The sequence below is a fragment of the Gambusia affinis genome, linkage group LG10, assembly GCF_019740435.1.
Source record: "Gambusia affinis linkage group LG10, SWU_Gaff_1.0, whole genome shotgun sequence".
In the NCBI taxonomy this organism is placed as follows: domain Eukaryota; kingdom Metazoa; phylum Chordata; class Actinopteri; order Cyprinodontiformes; family Poeciliidae; genus Gambusia; species Gambusia affinis.
Window position 1 is genome coordinate 24,856,652 of NC_057877.1, and position 16,260 is coordinate 24,872,911.

Consider the following 16,260-nt stretch of genomic DNA (forward strand, 5'->3'; position numbering starts at 1 on the left):
TTAGTTTTTCAGTAAACTTGCTTATTTTACCAAATTTTATGCCTTTCTCCATGTTCTACCGCTTCTAAAAAAACAGTAAGCAATAATTTTCTGCAGGGAGTGGAATATTTTACTGTATAGATACATGAAACAAAGAATAAATACATTCCTTGATAACTTAAGGACAACTTTTCGGACGGACAGAGACAAACAGAAAGATAGAGTTTTTATTTTATCAGTTGCATAACATTTTAGTCAGTTTCCTGTGTGTGATTTTATTTTGAAAGTAAGACCGGATGCAGATCCACGTTGTTGCGCCTGACTTGTCTCTACTGTGCTCTCCTCTCGCACTCTGCGGCTGCTGCTGGTCGCTGTCATCATGCAGGTGGAATCTGCGCAGTGTGCTTCAGAATAAAAATCTTTGACAGGGACGCCACGACTTCTCTGAGCTGCCAGTCAGCTGGACTCCTGACATCAAACCGCCGTGGAGGAAGAAGCAACAAGACAAGAGACAAACCGACAAATTGGATTTTTTACCCACTTGCACCATTTACCTGCCTAAGTTAGCAATATATTTAAATTTGGATTAAGATCTCTTTAAATTTTTACTCTGCGCGGAATAATAAAGCGCTGTTGAGTTGTTACAAAGTGTTTTCCTCTCTTGGCGCAGTCCAGCACAGCTCAGCGGGAGTCGTGGAGGATGTCATCAAGTCCTAAAGGAAATGAAAGTCCCAAACAGACCAGAAGGACGTAATCTTTTGGGAATATCTTCTCTTTGCACGCGCCGGTGCGATGGATGAAAGCACTGCCAGCGACACCATCCCAGATCTGAAAGACATAGAGACAAAAATCGGCCGGAAGACTCCCGAGGGTTTGCTCAGGTGGATGAGAGAAGATGCGTCCTCTCTCAGGGGAGAAACCAAACTGGCCGCCCCTCAGGACACCAGTAAGGACACTGGGAAGAAGAGTTTGGATGAAAAGATTAGGAAGCTCAGGATGGAGATGGTAAGATATCAATGTGTGTGTGCATGTGTGTGTGTTTTTCTGTGTCCGCCAGTGGATGTAGATCCAGTTTGTCAGTGTCAGTCAGCGCAGTTGAGCTGTCACACTGACGCAGCTCAACGGAGGCTCTCATCCAGCTGGAGAAGGTTGCTGTGAATAGCTAAACACATTTAAGCAAATGAATCCGTCCATGCAGGAGCAATGATTTAAAATGAATGTACAGAATGCACAGGAAAAGAGGAAACAGCGCAGGATCATCTATAGGCCACCGTACAGTTTAGCTTCATCAGGTTGGATAGTAAAATGTTGGCTGTGGAGAAAGTTATTTGGATAAATCCCTTTTTACCCTTTGCCCCTCATTTAGCATTTACACTCTAGAATTATTAAGGGAAAGGTCTCCTAATGGTGTCTGTGGATTAGGAGAACGTCAAATAAGATTGGTTTTCCAAGTTCTTAAAAACAGATTTTTCAGGAGCATGCTTGGAAGCAAAGAGATTGGAGCACATACAGTAGGACAAACCTAAAATCAAATTCTGCTTACATTTGGTAGTTCTATAAAAAATGACTAATGGAAGATAGAAACCAAATTGCATCTAATTACATGTTATTAAACAGCATGTAAAAAATTATTTATAGCCTTTTTTGTAATCCATGGATTGTATATTTTCCATTTTGATGACATTTACTTGAAAACTAATACAAATAAGTACAAATAATAATAAAAACAATAAAAGTTGTAGATATGGCATCTGTCAGTGTGGATAATTGTTGCCTTTGTGTTTTAAATATAAACAGTCAGATCATGTTATACATTTTGTTAAACTATCTGTGTCAATACTTCTGTTATCTGGTGGTAACCAGTTTACTCACAAAGGACAAACATTTAGTTACTGTGGTATTGTTTTATTTCTTATGTGACTTTCAGGGAGTTCTACAATGATTGCTTTAATTTTTCAAATGTTATCACTTACTTATTTTATCAAGACTCTGATGTTATTTAAGTAGATTATTTCCCAACAAGCAGCTTTTGATTTCTCTGTCATCTTGTTTACAAGGATCCAATCCTCCTCCAAGCAGCAGAGTAAATCCTCTGCCCCACAGTTGATTTTTCCCCCCCTTCGGGTTACATGCATGTAATGCATTCCTGCGGCAGATTGAGGCGTGCACGCAGCCTGTGGTTCTGACACAGAGCACATGCACAACTGCACTGAGACTTCCTAACAAAGCGAGCCGTTATCCAACAATGTTTCTAACACATTGGTTAGTTTTTAAACAGCCAAAAACAGAGGATCAGTTGGTCACATGTTGGGCAGCCAAGCTTATTACACCTCTGGACTGTAGCTCAAAGCAGTACTACAGTTTTAAAGTGCAATAGTTTTTTTAGTACAGTAAAAATAGAACAATCATGTGTGCACAAATAAGCCAAAAAATGTCCTGAGTGAAACTGCCCAGGACAGATGTAGATTACATTTCCCTGTGACTGCAGAATACAAGCAGAACTTGCTGCAGCAGACAGGCCACTTGAGGTGTTCAACGCAACATTATTTAGTTAAGATTATATTGTGAAATATATTTCAGATAAGAATTAAAAGATCAGAGAGAAGGTGAAAAGCTTCATCTTAAGCATCTTGCCCTGCACACTCATTTCAAACTGACAGCGATAGAGCTCCTTCAGAATGAGGAACACCAGGACCTGGAGGGCAGGATCACTCTTTATATTCTCTGAATTTTTATTTTCAACCCAGAGCATGAGAAAAGGGCATCAACCAGAGCTGCACATTGTTTCATTCTGTTTTGTTTCTTCTTTTGGGACTTGCTGCAGCAGCGCCCCCTACAGCAGCTGCCACTGTAGGGCACTGCTGATGCTGCCTATGTGCAGACCAGCCCTGCTTCAAGGTTTTTGTAATTTCTCTGAATCCATTAGGAGCACACAATCTGAAGGATTTGGAAGGTGTCATCAATTCTCTCTGCTGGGAATAAAGAGGGACAGACAATATGGTTGTGGTGATAAACAGCAACTTCCTACCCTGCAGACAGTGTATGTACCACAAATACACCCTCCTGCTTGCGTGTGTTCCATTCATCTCACAGAGTGGTATAGTGTAATGAGAGTGCAAAGGAGTAGATGTGAGCACTGCACTTTCATCAGCCATCTGCTTAGTAAGATTTACAGTAATGCATGTGAGAAGAGTCTGCAGAGTAATGCCAAATGGGAGAGCAGAGACACACACAAGGTTTTGTGTCTAGCAAAGACACAAAATGTGTTTTTGTATTTTTAACACCTTACCCCATCCTGACAAAGTCATTAGAACAGCTTTATGAAGCAGGGTGTTAATGAGTAAAGTAAAATCAGCAGATTTTCATGAAATAGTTTGCAGTAGTTTAAACCCTTCTCTTATTTATCCGTCACGGTCTAAGCACAGCATGGGGACAAAAGGGCTCCAGCATCTGATTCGAGTGTCAAGTGCTTATCTGTGCGTGTGCGTGGGTGTGCACGTGTATGAGTGTGTCTTGCTTATTGTACAGGATGAAGGGAATAATTTTGAAATATGAGGACTACTTTAAAACTCCTGGATTTTTTTGGTTGAAATTTAGACAACTAGGGATTCCAAAAGCTGGTTGTGGAATGGCTGATTTTGGAAAAGCTAAAGCTAGTTTTGTGATGGCTTTAGCTATATCCTAGATAAAACATGCTAAAACTTCTAGAATTTGTAACACAACTGAAAAAGTATGTACTATATATAAAGGACAATTAAGCTCCACAGATCTGAAACAAATTTACTGGACAGGGACACTCATTCACAACAACGAGAAATGAACAGCAAGCCAGACGCTCACATCTATGATGTTTATGTTTTGTTGACGAAAATAAGCTGTTGGTCATTTTTCTTGTATTACATGTCTCATATGCCGCCCTTTATATTTTCTGTAAATTATCACAAAGTGATAATTGACTTATTTGTCCTAAGTTTACCTATTCCCTCTGACAACTAAGTCATTGCAAAATGAGCACTGAACACTCAAAACTACCGTGTGAAAAATCTTTATCTGGTCATCTACATATAGATGTCCCAGTCAATGTGTGGTTGTGTCAAACTAAATTATTACAAAATGAATATCCTTTTTTTAAAATTTTTTTTTAACATAGCATCCCTTTTACAAAAGCTGATACAGCCACCCTCTGTTGAAATTATGCTGTCTAGTTTATTTACTCCAAACCAAACCCAACAGCTTGGAATTCAAATTAGAATACAATTAGTGGAACCATGATCATATTTTATATTTAATTATCTTTTTTTTTTTTTTTTAAGAAAAGAAAAATCCGATTAAATTGTATTCAGCTTCATAGTCATGAATGCTGCATTATGGGGCATCACCTTAGATTTAAAGCTTGATGTCGCTTCTAATTCAAAACTATAGTGTCACTTTTTGTTTATTCAGAACCATAATGCTAAATATTTTTCTTTGGCTATGACAGTTGAGTTGACTATGGGACAAAATAAATTTCAGGGGCTGGATTGCAGACAGATGGTTTATTTCAAGGTGAAGGGACACGGCAAGGACACCGTCTGTCTGCAGATGACCTGAGACAGACGGGGAAGGGGAAAAGGCAGACAATGACATGAGAGGATGCACAAGCCTGTGTGTGTGTGTTTTTTGTTGCTATATAACCGGTGTCCCATGCTGGCAGGGATTCAGCAGTCTGTGTGGAAGCTGTGTGACATTGGCAAGATGTTTTGCTTTTTTTTTTTTTTTTGCCATATGGGCTGGTCTACGTCACGCCTTATGCTTCAACTGACTGTGCTATCGTTTCAGCTAAATTTTACTCTGTCTTTTTGAATCTCCATTTTTGCTTTTTAATGCAAGAACTGCACCCCTCCCTTTTCTTCCCACAATTGTATTTATTACAGCATTTTTACAGGGGCAAAATTACTTGATATTTTTTCTCCAAGAAATGCTGTAGTCAGCTTAAAGAAAGATTTTGCAGAATAATACATTTCCCATGGACTAATTATGCTTTTGGGGACAAATCAAAGCTCCTTCCTGATTGTTTCTGCTTTTGCTTCAGAGAGGGGAGGATTTGTCAAACTCACTTGACAGATAAACCAATAATTGGAATCTGTTTTGCAGAGCAATTAATTAAAGAAAGCCATTAGTTATTTTGATGTGTTGTTAAAAATTGTCTGTTCTTACAATTTTTAAAATCTTAACCATGTTGAAATAAGGCTACAGAAAATACCATGCTATACGGAGTTTGAACACTGGTTTCTTTACTTTAAACTTTGCCTTAGATTTTCAACATGCTTAAGGGAAGGGACATACCAGAAGGTAAATATAAGCCTACTTTATCTATTGCTAATTTTTTTTAAATTTGTGTTTGGATGATTGTCCTGAATCATACCCATTTGTCAAAGATTTAGTTCAGGGAGAGTTAAAGAATTTGGATGTTGTTCTTTTTCTTCATTATCCCAACCGCTCACCAGGATGTCTGGTAGCAAAACAACCTCACAGCATGATGGCACCTGAAATAAAATTGCCCAAGCACATAAAAACTGTTCTTGACCTATACCATGTTAAACATTTGTGGACTATACTTCAGATGAAAAGAAGGAAAGCAATCTGTTTGAATCAACTTGAATCAAATGTCTCTTCTAAAAGGAAAGATATAATATACTGTACAAGATATGTACAGCAGGACAATGAGCTTTCCAGAATCATATGGATAAACCAGATGGTGCATCATGCCTGAGTTTTTGGCTGTCCTGTACTGATGTCTTCAAAAACATGAAAAGGTCATTAGTGATGACTTAGTTCTGTGTTGTCCTTGAAGTCTGGGTTCCACTTCCATCCTGTCTGGATCACAGAAAAACATTTAACGCTCCACTCTGACCTTTCCCATCTGGCAGTGGCCTTTCTGTAACGAGCGAGTTTGAATTCACTGTGCAGTTAAAAAAAGGAACTAAACAACAATGCCAGGGATGAAAGAAATTCTTCCTGGGTCGGCAACATAAACAACGCTAAGCAACATTGACAGAAAAACAAATTGCATGGATTCTACTACTGCCACAAAGAAGAGTTTGTTCTGTTGAATTATTTATTTTTTTACATAAGCTGTTCACAAGTTTGCATTTAAGGAAGATGCAAAAGCAAATTCATCCCAAGTTGTAAGTCAAGCATTTTTCTGTGGTAATTTAAACACCAGCCAACCAATAAAGTACCCTTTCCCCCTGTCCTCACCTCAGTTTAACACTCAGTAATTTACTGAGACTTGACAGCACCATAAATCTAGTCAATCTCTGCAGGGAAAGAATTCAGCAGCGGAGCTGTGCATGCAGCCTCCGTTAGCATTATGCCACCTCAGCGCTGACAGGCATGGAGCTACTTTTATCACCACCCTCATTAGGCAGTCGGACGCTGCCAGCCAGAATCTGCCTGTGCCAGCCTGCCAGCAGGCACACGTGCAGGAGGCAGCAGTTGCTGATCTCCAGATTGCATTCGTGCAATGATCCACCCTGTCAACAGACCGTGTTCATTTTGTTTCATTAATTTTATGTCTACAAAAGTCAGCAGAAGTGGTTTGTAAGCAGTTATATGTATGTTAGAATGTCATCATAAAGTTACAGTATCTTGTATGAAACAGTTTAAAGGCTTACTTGTGTTAGCTAGAGGAAAAACAAATTTCAATTTTCTTGGATTATTTGAGCATTACATCAGACCAATAAAAAATATTTCATACTTTAAATATGTTATGCCTTACACAATCATTGGATAAAATGCTGATTTGATGGGTCAATGCTAAAGACGCTGGCTGTTCTGTGGACAACCACAACAATGAAAAGTTTCATGGAAGGCAAAAGTGTGGTAGGAAACAATGCAGCAGCCAGGAAAGGTGACACCATTCAAACACTGGACAATCCAAAATATTTTACACAAAATCAAGGCAGAAACAGTAAAATAAAAACTGCTTTGAAAAATGCTGAGAAAATACTATGTGACAAACTTAAATCTCATGTTTTAATCATTCCTCAGTGAAGAGGCAAATGTTTTTTTCATCTGTTCTGTGAGCTACAGTAAATCTCATGTTTTCAGTCCTGATTTAAAGGATCCAACTGCTTCCGCAGGTCCCAGGTTTTCAGGGTGTTTTCACCAGAACTGAAGAGCATAAAAACTAAAAAATGTTTTTTTAGCCCGAGAATATTTAGTGCCTCTGGTTGCCACATTTTGGATGAGCTGCAGCTGTCTGAATTTCTACAAAAAACTGAAACTATTATAACCATCCAACTTACTAAAACTGAAAGCATGCAAGAAGTTGTCTGGTTTAACATGATACCCTTTAATTTGGAAATATTTCTATGATCATAGCAAGCTTATTAAGTAACAGACTTTATGTGGTTGTTAAAATGTAGATCTGTGTTCAAGAAAACACAAAGCTACCCTGTGGTCTAATTAAGACTAGTTGAGCTTTGATCGCTATCCTCATATTTTACAAAAAAGTTTGATAAAATGTGTGTGTCATTGAAATGTATCATAATCACAATCCCACCTGGTTCCAGCTACGCATCCAAACAAATATTCCTGCAGAAATTGCAGTAGATTCTCCACAAAAGGGCATTACTATTAATGGTACTCTTTTTCTTTTTAATTAGCTTTCTTTGACTCCTTGTGATAATACTGACAACTCTTGTTGCTCATTACCTTTAAAATTTATTAATAGAAGGAGGCGTCCATTACTACATCTGTAAATAGTGCGCTGCTGTGTAACATCTACAACTTTCTAACGAGCATGCAAGTCCGTTTGGGGTCATAATGCTTTCTCACACAAATGTGACTCTGGTCGCATTTAATTAATACATCCACACATATAACAAAAGAAAAGAGGAATTTTTGTGCAGGATTACAACCTTCTGCGTGAACATTGCATCATCTTCTTTACATTTATAGATACATCAGTATACATCAGTATTGGCAGTGAGAAAAATGATTATTCAAAACATGTGAATGAAATGAATAATAAATCTTCATAGTCTGGGTTACAACACAAATAACATAAATAAACAATAATTGTATTCCTACTACCCTGTGATGGTCTGGCGACCTGTCCAGGGTTTATCCTGCCTGTTGCCCACTGACCGATGGAGTTAAGCATCCATCCATCCACCCTGTAAGGATGAATGAATGGAAGGATGTATTCCTACTTTTTTACGCAGATCATGTTTGATTTAAAGGATTCAGCAGTTTTGGAAGAAAAACAAAGGCGCTGTTCTGGCAGCATAATAAATTCAATAAATAGAATGAAAAATGAATGCCTAGTGGTGAGGGAATGGTAGAGATGAGGGAATATAATTTGGCTCAACTTTAAATATTGGTGCCATATATCACCTCCTGGTGTGCTCCTCGCTGACAGACCTCAGCACATCTATAAGGAAGAATTTTTCCATGACCACAAAAACAGTTTTACTTCTTTTGAAGTTAACTGGACATTTGGCAGTTGATTACAGTATGTAATTTTGTGTAATTATTGTTTTTTAACCAAAACAAAGCTATTTAAGACCACAAATGTGCCACATTTTCCACTCTGTACAATTTTGATCTGAGCTTCATCTACAGGGCCAGTTTTAGTCATATTTTCCTTTTAGTTTCCTGTTTCTTCCCTAATTTGTTTCCCATTTATAGTAGCAGACCTCCACCTGCTTGTGTCTGTTAAACATTTCTTCCAATTATGGTAATCTGTAAAACTTTAATAGCCTTATAATAGTGTTAGCACATGTGTCTTGAGCCAATGGCTGACGGTTTTAAATGCTTTCCAGGCATATCCTGTGGATTCCCCTTATAGAAGATTTTTTTTTTCTTTTTGCTGTCAGTAAACGTTCTCCTTTTAAGGGTTAGGGTATGTTTAAAGTTTTTAATGTGAATAAAACAGTATCACATGCTTCTCAAACTCAAACCCACCTCCCAGCTTTTCAGTAAAGTTAATTAATGTTAAAATGAATTCTCTTTCCAGGGAATAAAAGATACCTTTCATCTATATTTATTGAAGGAATAAATTTGGAAAACAGCTAACTAAAGATTAAAGTGAAAAATATGTCCAATATTAATACAAATGTCCTACAATGCAAAAACACTAAATTATACAAAGTATTTTTGGTCTAGTTTCCAGTGCAAATGTCTTGGTTCACTTGTAATAAGACAAAACTAAAACAAAAAATAATGTTTTTAAGTCAATAATTGTTTTATGATAATAAAAGTACTAGTTATTGTGAAATAATCTGCTGATGGAATGAATTCTTTTTCATTAATATTAAAGATATGACTTAAAACATGCATAGGAAACATGGGAAAAGAGTATGAAGTCCATTTTAGAAGGCAAAATTGCAAAAGATTCAATAGCACTTGACTAATGTGAAACTAATAATTAAAAATCACAGCCACCTGCAGTATTTTGATGATATCTCATTTGCTGTGTTCACAGGCTTATCTTCGCTCAGTGGATGTCAAGATTTTGCAACAGTTACTGGCGGTCCATGAGGGCATCGAGGCACTGAAATGGCTGATGGAGGAGCGCAGCACACTAACCAGTCACTGCAGCAGCCTGACCAGCAGTCAGTACAGTTTGGGTGAGGGCCCCGACACGTCTTGGAGGGGTTCCTGGAGCAGCCTGCAGGACCCTACTAATGACAAGCTAGACAACATCTCTATTGGCAGCTACCTGGACACTCTGGCTGATGACATGGATGAGTACTGCCCCTCCAGCTCAGAGTCTGTGATTTGCTCCACCACACCACTAGTTTCAGAAGCTACACCCAAGAGCAACACAACCGGAGCCCCAGGAGTGTCTGGAGCTGGAGCTGCTGTGGGAGCTAGGTCAAGTAATGGAGATGGGAATCAGATTCGAACTGGGACAAGTGACAAAGAAATGTTAGGGGGACCTGGGTTTACCAGTGCCGTCACTGGGCCTGGAGGTAGTGAAGCTGGAATATTAGGAGCTCCTGTCAGGTTTCCCCAAGTCAAGACAAACAGCTCCAAGGAAAACACTCCAGTCCGAACCAAGCCTGCAGAGATGGATAAGGACAGCCCAGTTTTAAAAGACGATGCCAAAACACAAATGCTTAAGGTCAATGGTGTTCTGGAAAAAACAGCAACACAGACAGGCAGCCCGACTCGCAAAGGCGTCCCTGACAAACTGGGAACCAGACAGAGCCCCAAAGCCAAACAGTACAAAAACGGAAAGATCGACTTGGATACATGCAAAATGAATGGCAAAATGCACCTGGAGTATGATGCTCACTGGCGATGGGTGCAGTCACAGGAAGATGTGACGTTTTTGTAAAAAAGGACCATCACATTGAACTACCATATTAAATGACAACAACATTGTTCCCTCTGCACTGACTTTTCTAGAAAACATTGATGTCACCATTTAACAGGATTTGATCCAATTATTTTTGCCAAAGAGGGATGCCTCACTCAAATATAGGAAAATTACTTTGAAAATTCAGTACCAGAGTCTTTCTCAGGATATTTTTCGTAGGCCCTAATTTTAATTTGAGATGTATATTTTTTAATTTTTCTGTAGAAAAAAAAGCACAGTGACATGATTTGCCAGAGAGCTGAAACATTATTGCAGATTCTGTGACGTGCCAGTGATTTCAAAATTTTCTTGTTTATAAATTTGTCTCCCTTTAATTCTTCCTCAATAATGTTATTGAGAATCTATTACTGACCTGGACATGGTTGTCTTTTTAAAACAGATTTAGGTTGGGAGTCATAAAAATCTCTTTTCAGATTCTTCTCATGACCATTTGCCGGGGTCTTATCCCTTGAGACTGGACATTTCAAAACAATGGCACTAGCGTAGTTAAATGTACTAGATTTAAAAAAGATAAAAATCCAACATAAATTGGCTCCTTTTTATACAATAGATTTACACAAAATATGCTGTACAAATGTATTTATGCATAAATGGCCTTGTCCAGTAATTACATACCACATTAGTGCATTTTACCAAAATGTGCAGTGCAAGTGATTAATATAAAATTTGTGCGCATGTTACTACCTAAAACATTCCTCTAACGAACAGAAACTTTTAATGTTAAAAAAAAATCCACCAAGGTTTGAAAAAGTAAAAAAAAAAAAAAATACCACAAATAGTTTTGTCATTGTACAGTCTTGCTTCAGTGCAACCATCTACAATAATGTAAATTTACAATACAGCTACTCTGCGCATCTGTTATTAGTGGTGTCTGACTCTGTGAAAACCCTGAATATAGCCTTTTTTCAGTTTTATGCAATGAAGAAGTTGTGCCTCTTTAGTGTGATGTTTAACAGCAAAATCCTGTATTTTTCCTAAGATGATTGCACTGTCGTCATGACAGCTTGAATGCCTTAGTTCGTTTTGTTTTTTTAACCACGCCTTTGCCTCTGCTAGTGTGTCCAGATATACTGTAGCTAGACCAGGAGTCTGTGCTTTCGAGTGTCAATTGGTGAATGTGTTGCATGCCAGGTGCTGAAAGCTTTAGTAGTTGATTTGTGGGGATGGTGTGGAAGATTGAACAATCAAGAAAAGCAATATATTTTTTTAACTCTTATTCAGCAAAAGAAATCCAATAATACAATCTTTCTTGGATGGCAATGTTACTTATGAGCCAGAAGAAAACAGATGAGTCCCAAAGTTTTGAAAAAGCTTTTGACTCATCCATCACATTGTTGCTATTCCTCCAGTCAGTCAGCAGTTAAACATCCTGATGCTGCAGGGCTGGCGAACAGAGCTGGGCATCTTTCATTATGTACGCATAATATTTAGTCTAATCAGTAAAAATATTTTTACAATACTGCCCACTTGGTAATCAGTTAACCTGAAGTTATTATTTTAATACTGTGGGAGGAACCTGGAGTACCCAGCAAAGAACCCACACATTCACTGGGAACATGCAAACGGTTGCTAAAAGACCCCAGGATGGGATTTTAAACCAATATATGTATAAATATATATTTTAAATAAGATAAATGTAAAATAAGAGCACTCAAGACAAAGGAAAGCTCTGACTCCAGCGTTGTTACTCTGCTTCCCAAAATAACAGAATGTTTTTCTCCCAACAATTGTATCACTGGAATATTAGCAAACCATGCAGTGACAGTCTTGCTTTTTTCTATTTATTGAATATGTGCTTCAGTACTTATAGTTCCCACAACAACCTCTGTATTCCTAAAATCCATATTTTAAACATCTGGTGGCAGGAATTAAAGTTAAAATGTTCACATCTACATCTAAAATATTGACATCTACAGTCAACTGTTCTTTCTTACATTTGGAAAGAAAGATCTTGAATTGTACTTATGGTGGGAGTTATTGGACTTTATTCTGTATCTCTGAAATAAAACTATTGAAATTCTGATGGGCCATTTAACTATCCAGGGTATATACCACCGTCAGCAGCCTTTGCTTAAAAAGACTAAAACAAAAGTGTCATCTAAAAAGTATCATCAAGTAACAACATTCCAAAGTTGTCACTGTGATAAGAAAATACATTTGGCAAATGTTTTAAAGATATTGTTGAAAAACTTAGTAACTTATTATCTTTTCATCTGAGCCACAGGAGTGTTTTCTCTCCTCCTAACTTTCTTTTTATCCCACTTTCCCACCTACCCATAGTAGTAGGATGGAAATGTTTAGTCTGTGCCAACAAACATTATGTACACACAATGGTCTCTCATTGGAGACAGCTCCATAAAGCCACTAGAGACAAGTAAAAAAAAGCGTGCTCTAACGTGGCCCTGAACTCTTAAACAAATAACCCTAAAAGAACCCCACTCACCCCTCTTTTCTCTTTAAATACAATACACACAACTTCAACCCTGGTGATGTTTTCATTCACAATACAAAAATGAAGTCGAATGAAACGGTAGTTGCTTTTAACATATGTGCTGGATGAAAAGCAATAAAAACAAGGGATGCCTGTGCGACCTCTTTGTGGTTTTGTTTCCATATGAACTGAGGTTTGAGTTTTAAAAAAATAGCACAGTGAACCAAGCTGTAAAACTCATTACATCACTACATGGTGTGTCTTTAAGTGGATACACTGCAGCCCACGATGGGTTTAATGTGTTTTCTCTAGTCAGATCCAGTTTAGATTTGAAAAATTGGAATCATTTTTAGTTCAACTCATGGCAGAAATTTAATGAGTGCAAATGATGCAAGGAGGAGCTACTTGTGCTCTGTTATTTTAGGAGGGGAAATGACAGCGCAGACCGTTGTCTTTTCAGGCAAATCTGAAATAAATCTGAGATCTTATTTCTTTTTGAATATATTAAGCACTGTCTAAATGTTCTGGATTTCTTAAATGCTCACTTTAAAGGATCTGACCAGGGTTCAGGTACCAGCACCCTGAGGCTATTCTGGGAACAAGATAAATAGCACGATTACGTAGATGAGTTGATGTGCACAGAAACGTGGTTGCCATGACAATGAGGCCGAGCAGGCTGCAGCTCGAGTGTCTACATAAAAACACACAGTGTACAGCAGAGGCAGCAGCAATGGAGCAGTACGCTTTGAATACCAGATTACACAAGAGATTTACTGACTCAAAGTTAGAATGAAGTTTTTAATCCGGCATTTTAAAGATAACACCTAAAACAAGATAAATTTCTTTTAAAATAAGTCTTGAGAGGTCAGATAATTCCATTAAAAGAGACCCAAAATGTTCAAAGATTAACACCAAATATCACTCCTAAATGACTGAAAAACAACAAATCAATCCCAGTTTAGCGCTAACTTAAACATTTCAAGTTATTCGCCCAAGTTTTGACTCTGTTCTGTGTAGTATTCAGTAACATTCAAAGGCAAATATTACAAATAATGGTCGATTAAAAATGCTTTCTAACTCAGACTTCCTTGCCAACTAATGTGGCAAGAAAGATTAGTCTGTCCACTTAATGCTAAGTGGACCTACAGTCACTACACAAATATCCATCCATCCATCCATTTTCTGTTCACCCTTGTCCCTAATGGGGTCGGGAGGGTTGCTGGTGCCAATCTCCAGCTACGTTCCGGGCGAGACCCTGGACAGGTCGCCAGTCTGTCGCAGGGCACTACACAAATAGATTGATATAAATAAAGGAAGAAACTGGTGAATGCTGCTCATTTAAGTATGATAGTTTGATCAATTGCATATGAATATTAAGTACTCTTATTTTTCTTTGATTTTCTTTTAGCCTAAAATCACTTGCCATTTCTACAACTGAGTAACTCGTGTTAAATTGTATTCAGTTTTTTAGCTCAGTGTAACCATATCCATTTCCATACCCAACATTAAGAAATATGTCAAAAAAAAAAAAAAAAAAAAGTGAAACAAAAGACAGCTCAGAAAGCAGTCATAATTTGTCACAATCATGATGTTAAATTGGGAAAGCAAAACCCAGGGGAAAATGAAGACATTATCAACCTAATTAGTGATAGCAAAGTCTCCTGCTCAAATTTATACAGTGAAGATTTATATGCCCATTTAATCCCTTTGTTATAAAGGAAAATTTTAAGAGACCTGGAAAACCCTCCTAAACATGTTTGAATGCATCAGTATGGCTAATTGCTTCACTTTTTTTATTTTTAGCTCATCCAGGATTCCAGCTCCGACATTTTTTGTTGCATCACTCTGTCCTTTTTTTAGAAATCCGCTCTACATATTTTGTATTTTTAAATAAAAAAATCCCAGCAGTATAGCCTTGACACAATAACAAACATAGGAGACTCAGAACTTCCAGAAATTACTGGTTTCCTGGCACTTGCTATTTTCTATAATTGTTTGATTTTATTGTTGCTATCATGTCCAATTTCTCAGAGCAGTAGAAAGCTCAAATGGAGTGATGTCATTTTGTTAATTTAGAAAAGCTGAAAATAAACATGGTAACATGAGTCCCTGTTTTGTGTTGGGACAAGATACTTTTCAGATATTAGCCTAATTATTGCTCCACTACTTTGTTGATTTAATTGGATTGAGAATAACAAAATCCTAGAGAGCTATGGCAGTCTCTTATTTTGTGCAGCAGTATTTAAGCTACAATACTTCTGTGCATGTAAACAGGAGACATTGGAATTTAATTTTGAATTACATTGACGATATATACATATCTCCTGTCATTCCCTATCTCTGCTTATCTTGACATGTGTTAAAATATGTGCACCTTATTGAACCTAAGTGTATAATTTCCCCACATATGAAGGAGCATGCTTTAAAACATTACTGTAATATTTTAAATTTGACAGGCACAGGGTTTCTATGGTACAGTCTGAAATAAGAAAAGTCAAAAGGAAGTTAAACTCCATGTGTCTGACTGTGGTTCCTTCCTCTTAGATGACAGCATTTTTTTTTCTGGCATCTTATTTATATTTCATGCTTCTGTTTGTCTTTGTTCACTTGTCAGACTGCAAAAAGAAATGGAAGTGAACCCCACTGACTGCACAATGAGGTCTGACATGGATCCAAAACTAAACCTTGCCAAATCTGAGCAAAGAAAATAAAAAAATAAAAGCCCACTATAATATAGTTATCTGGATCAGCTGAATATTTATGTCCATTTATTGAATGAATTTCTATGTGATCACAATTCTTTGTTCTTTTGTGCTTGTTATGCAATGGAAAAAGTTGATTTTACATTTGTAAACTAGAAGTATTCAATCATTAACTTTGTTGATGTGCAGAATATGTACAATAATACAAGCTTATCCAACAATAAAAGACATTTATGTATTTTAACTTTGATCCTGTCATGTAAATATCCTGTTTATTCTTACTTCTTAATTTTCAGGGTCAGTTTAAGAAGACTCCTGTGATTTTTTTTGTCTGGAGAATTGATCATTGAAACAGGCTTTCTGAAGCTTAAGATCACAACTTTGGCTAACTCAAGATGTTTTCCTTCTCTTAATGTAAATTACTTTGAACACTTTCATTGAGATTCCCGATCAATATTTGGCCTTTCCACAAATGTTTAGCAAAACAGTTCCATTATCGATCAGGGCATTCAATGGTCATTCACACACGCACACACACGCACACACACACGCCCACCCACCCCCCATACACACTCTGTTGTACTTTGTCAATGTTAACATAGGCACAGTACAGCTTTTACAAAGCTAATGAAAACCAAAGGTTGGGCTTCCCAGAAAATTAAACAAGACTCATACAAGACTAAAAGTGTTTTAATACAAAAATATGACATTATGGTCATCTTCTGGTCTACACAATCATCAGAAACACTATTATCTTAACAGTTTTTCTGCAGACA

The 16,260-nt window shown here is 37.4% G+C and overlaps 1 protein-coding gene across 1 annotated transcript; it reads left to right on the top strand.

Annotated features, from left to right (window-relative positions):
• Window positions 1-316: 316 nt before the first annotated feature.
• lurap1 (leucine rich adaptor protein 1) lies at window positions 317-15,698 on the top strand. The gene is made up of 2 exons (XM_044129315.1): window positions 317-984; window positions 9,452-15,698. Exons 1-2 carry the CDS (start codon window positions 772-774, stop codon window positions 10,307-10,309), a joined length of 1,071 nt encoding a protein of 356 aa, XP_043985250.1. The 5' UTR covers window positions 317-771; the 3' UTR covers window positions 10,310-15,698.
• Window positions 15,699-16,260: the final 562 nt, after the last annotated feature.

What these genes read in the sequence shown, in the direction of transcription:
- lurap1 (XM_044129315.1), top strand. Translation starts at nt 772, where the DNA reads ATGGATGAAAGCACTGCCAGCGACACCATCCCAGATCTGAAAGACATA. An exon ending in GGAAGCTCAGGATGGAGATG is followed by an intron (nt 985 to 9,451) that starts GTAAGATATCAA and finishes CTGTGTTCACAG; the next exon opens with GCTTATCTTCGCTCAGTGGA.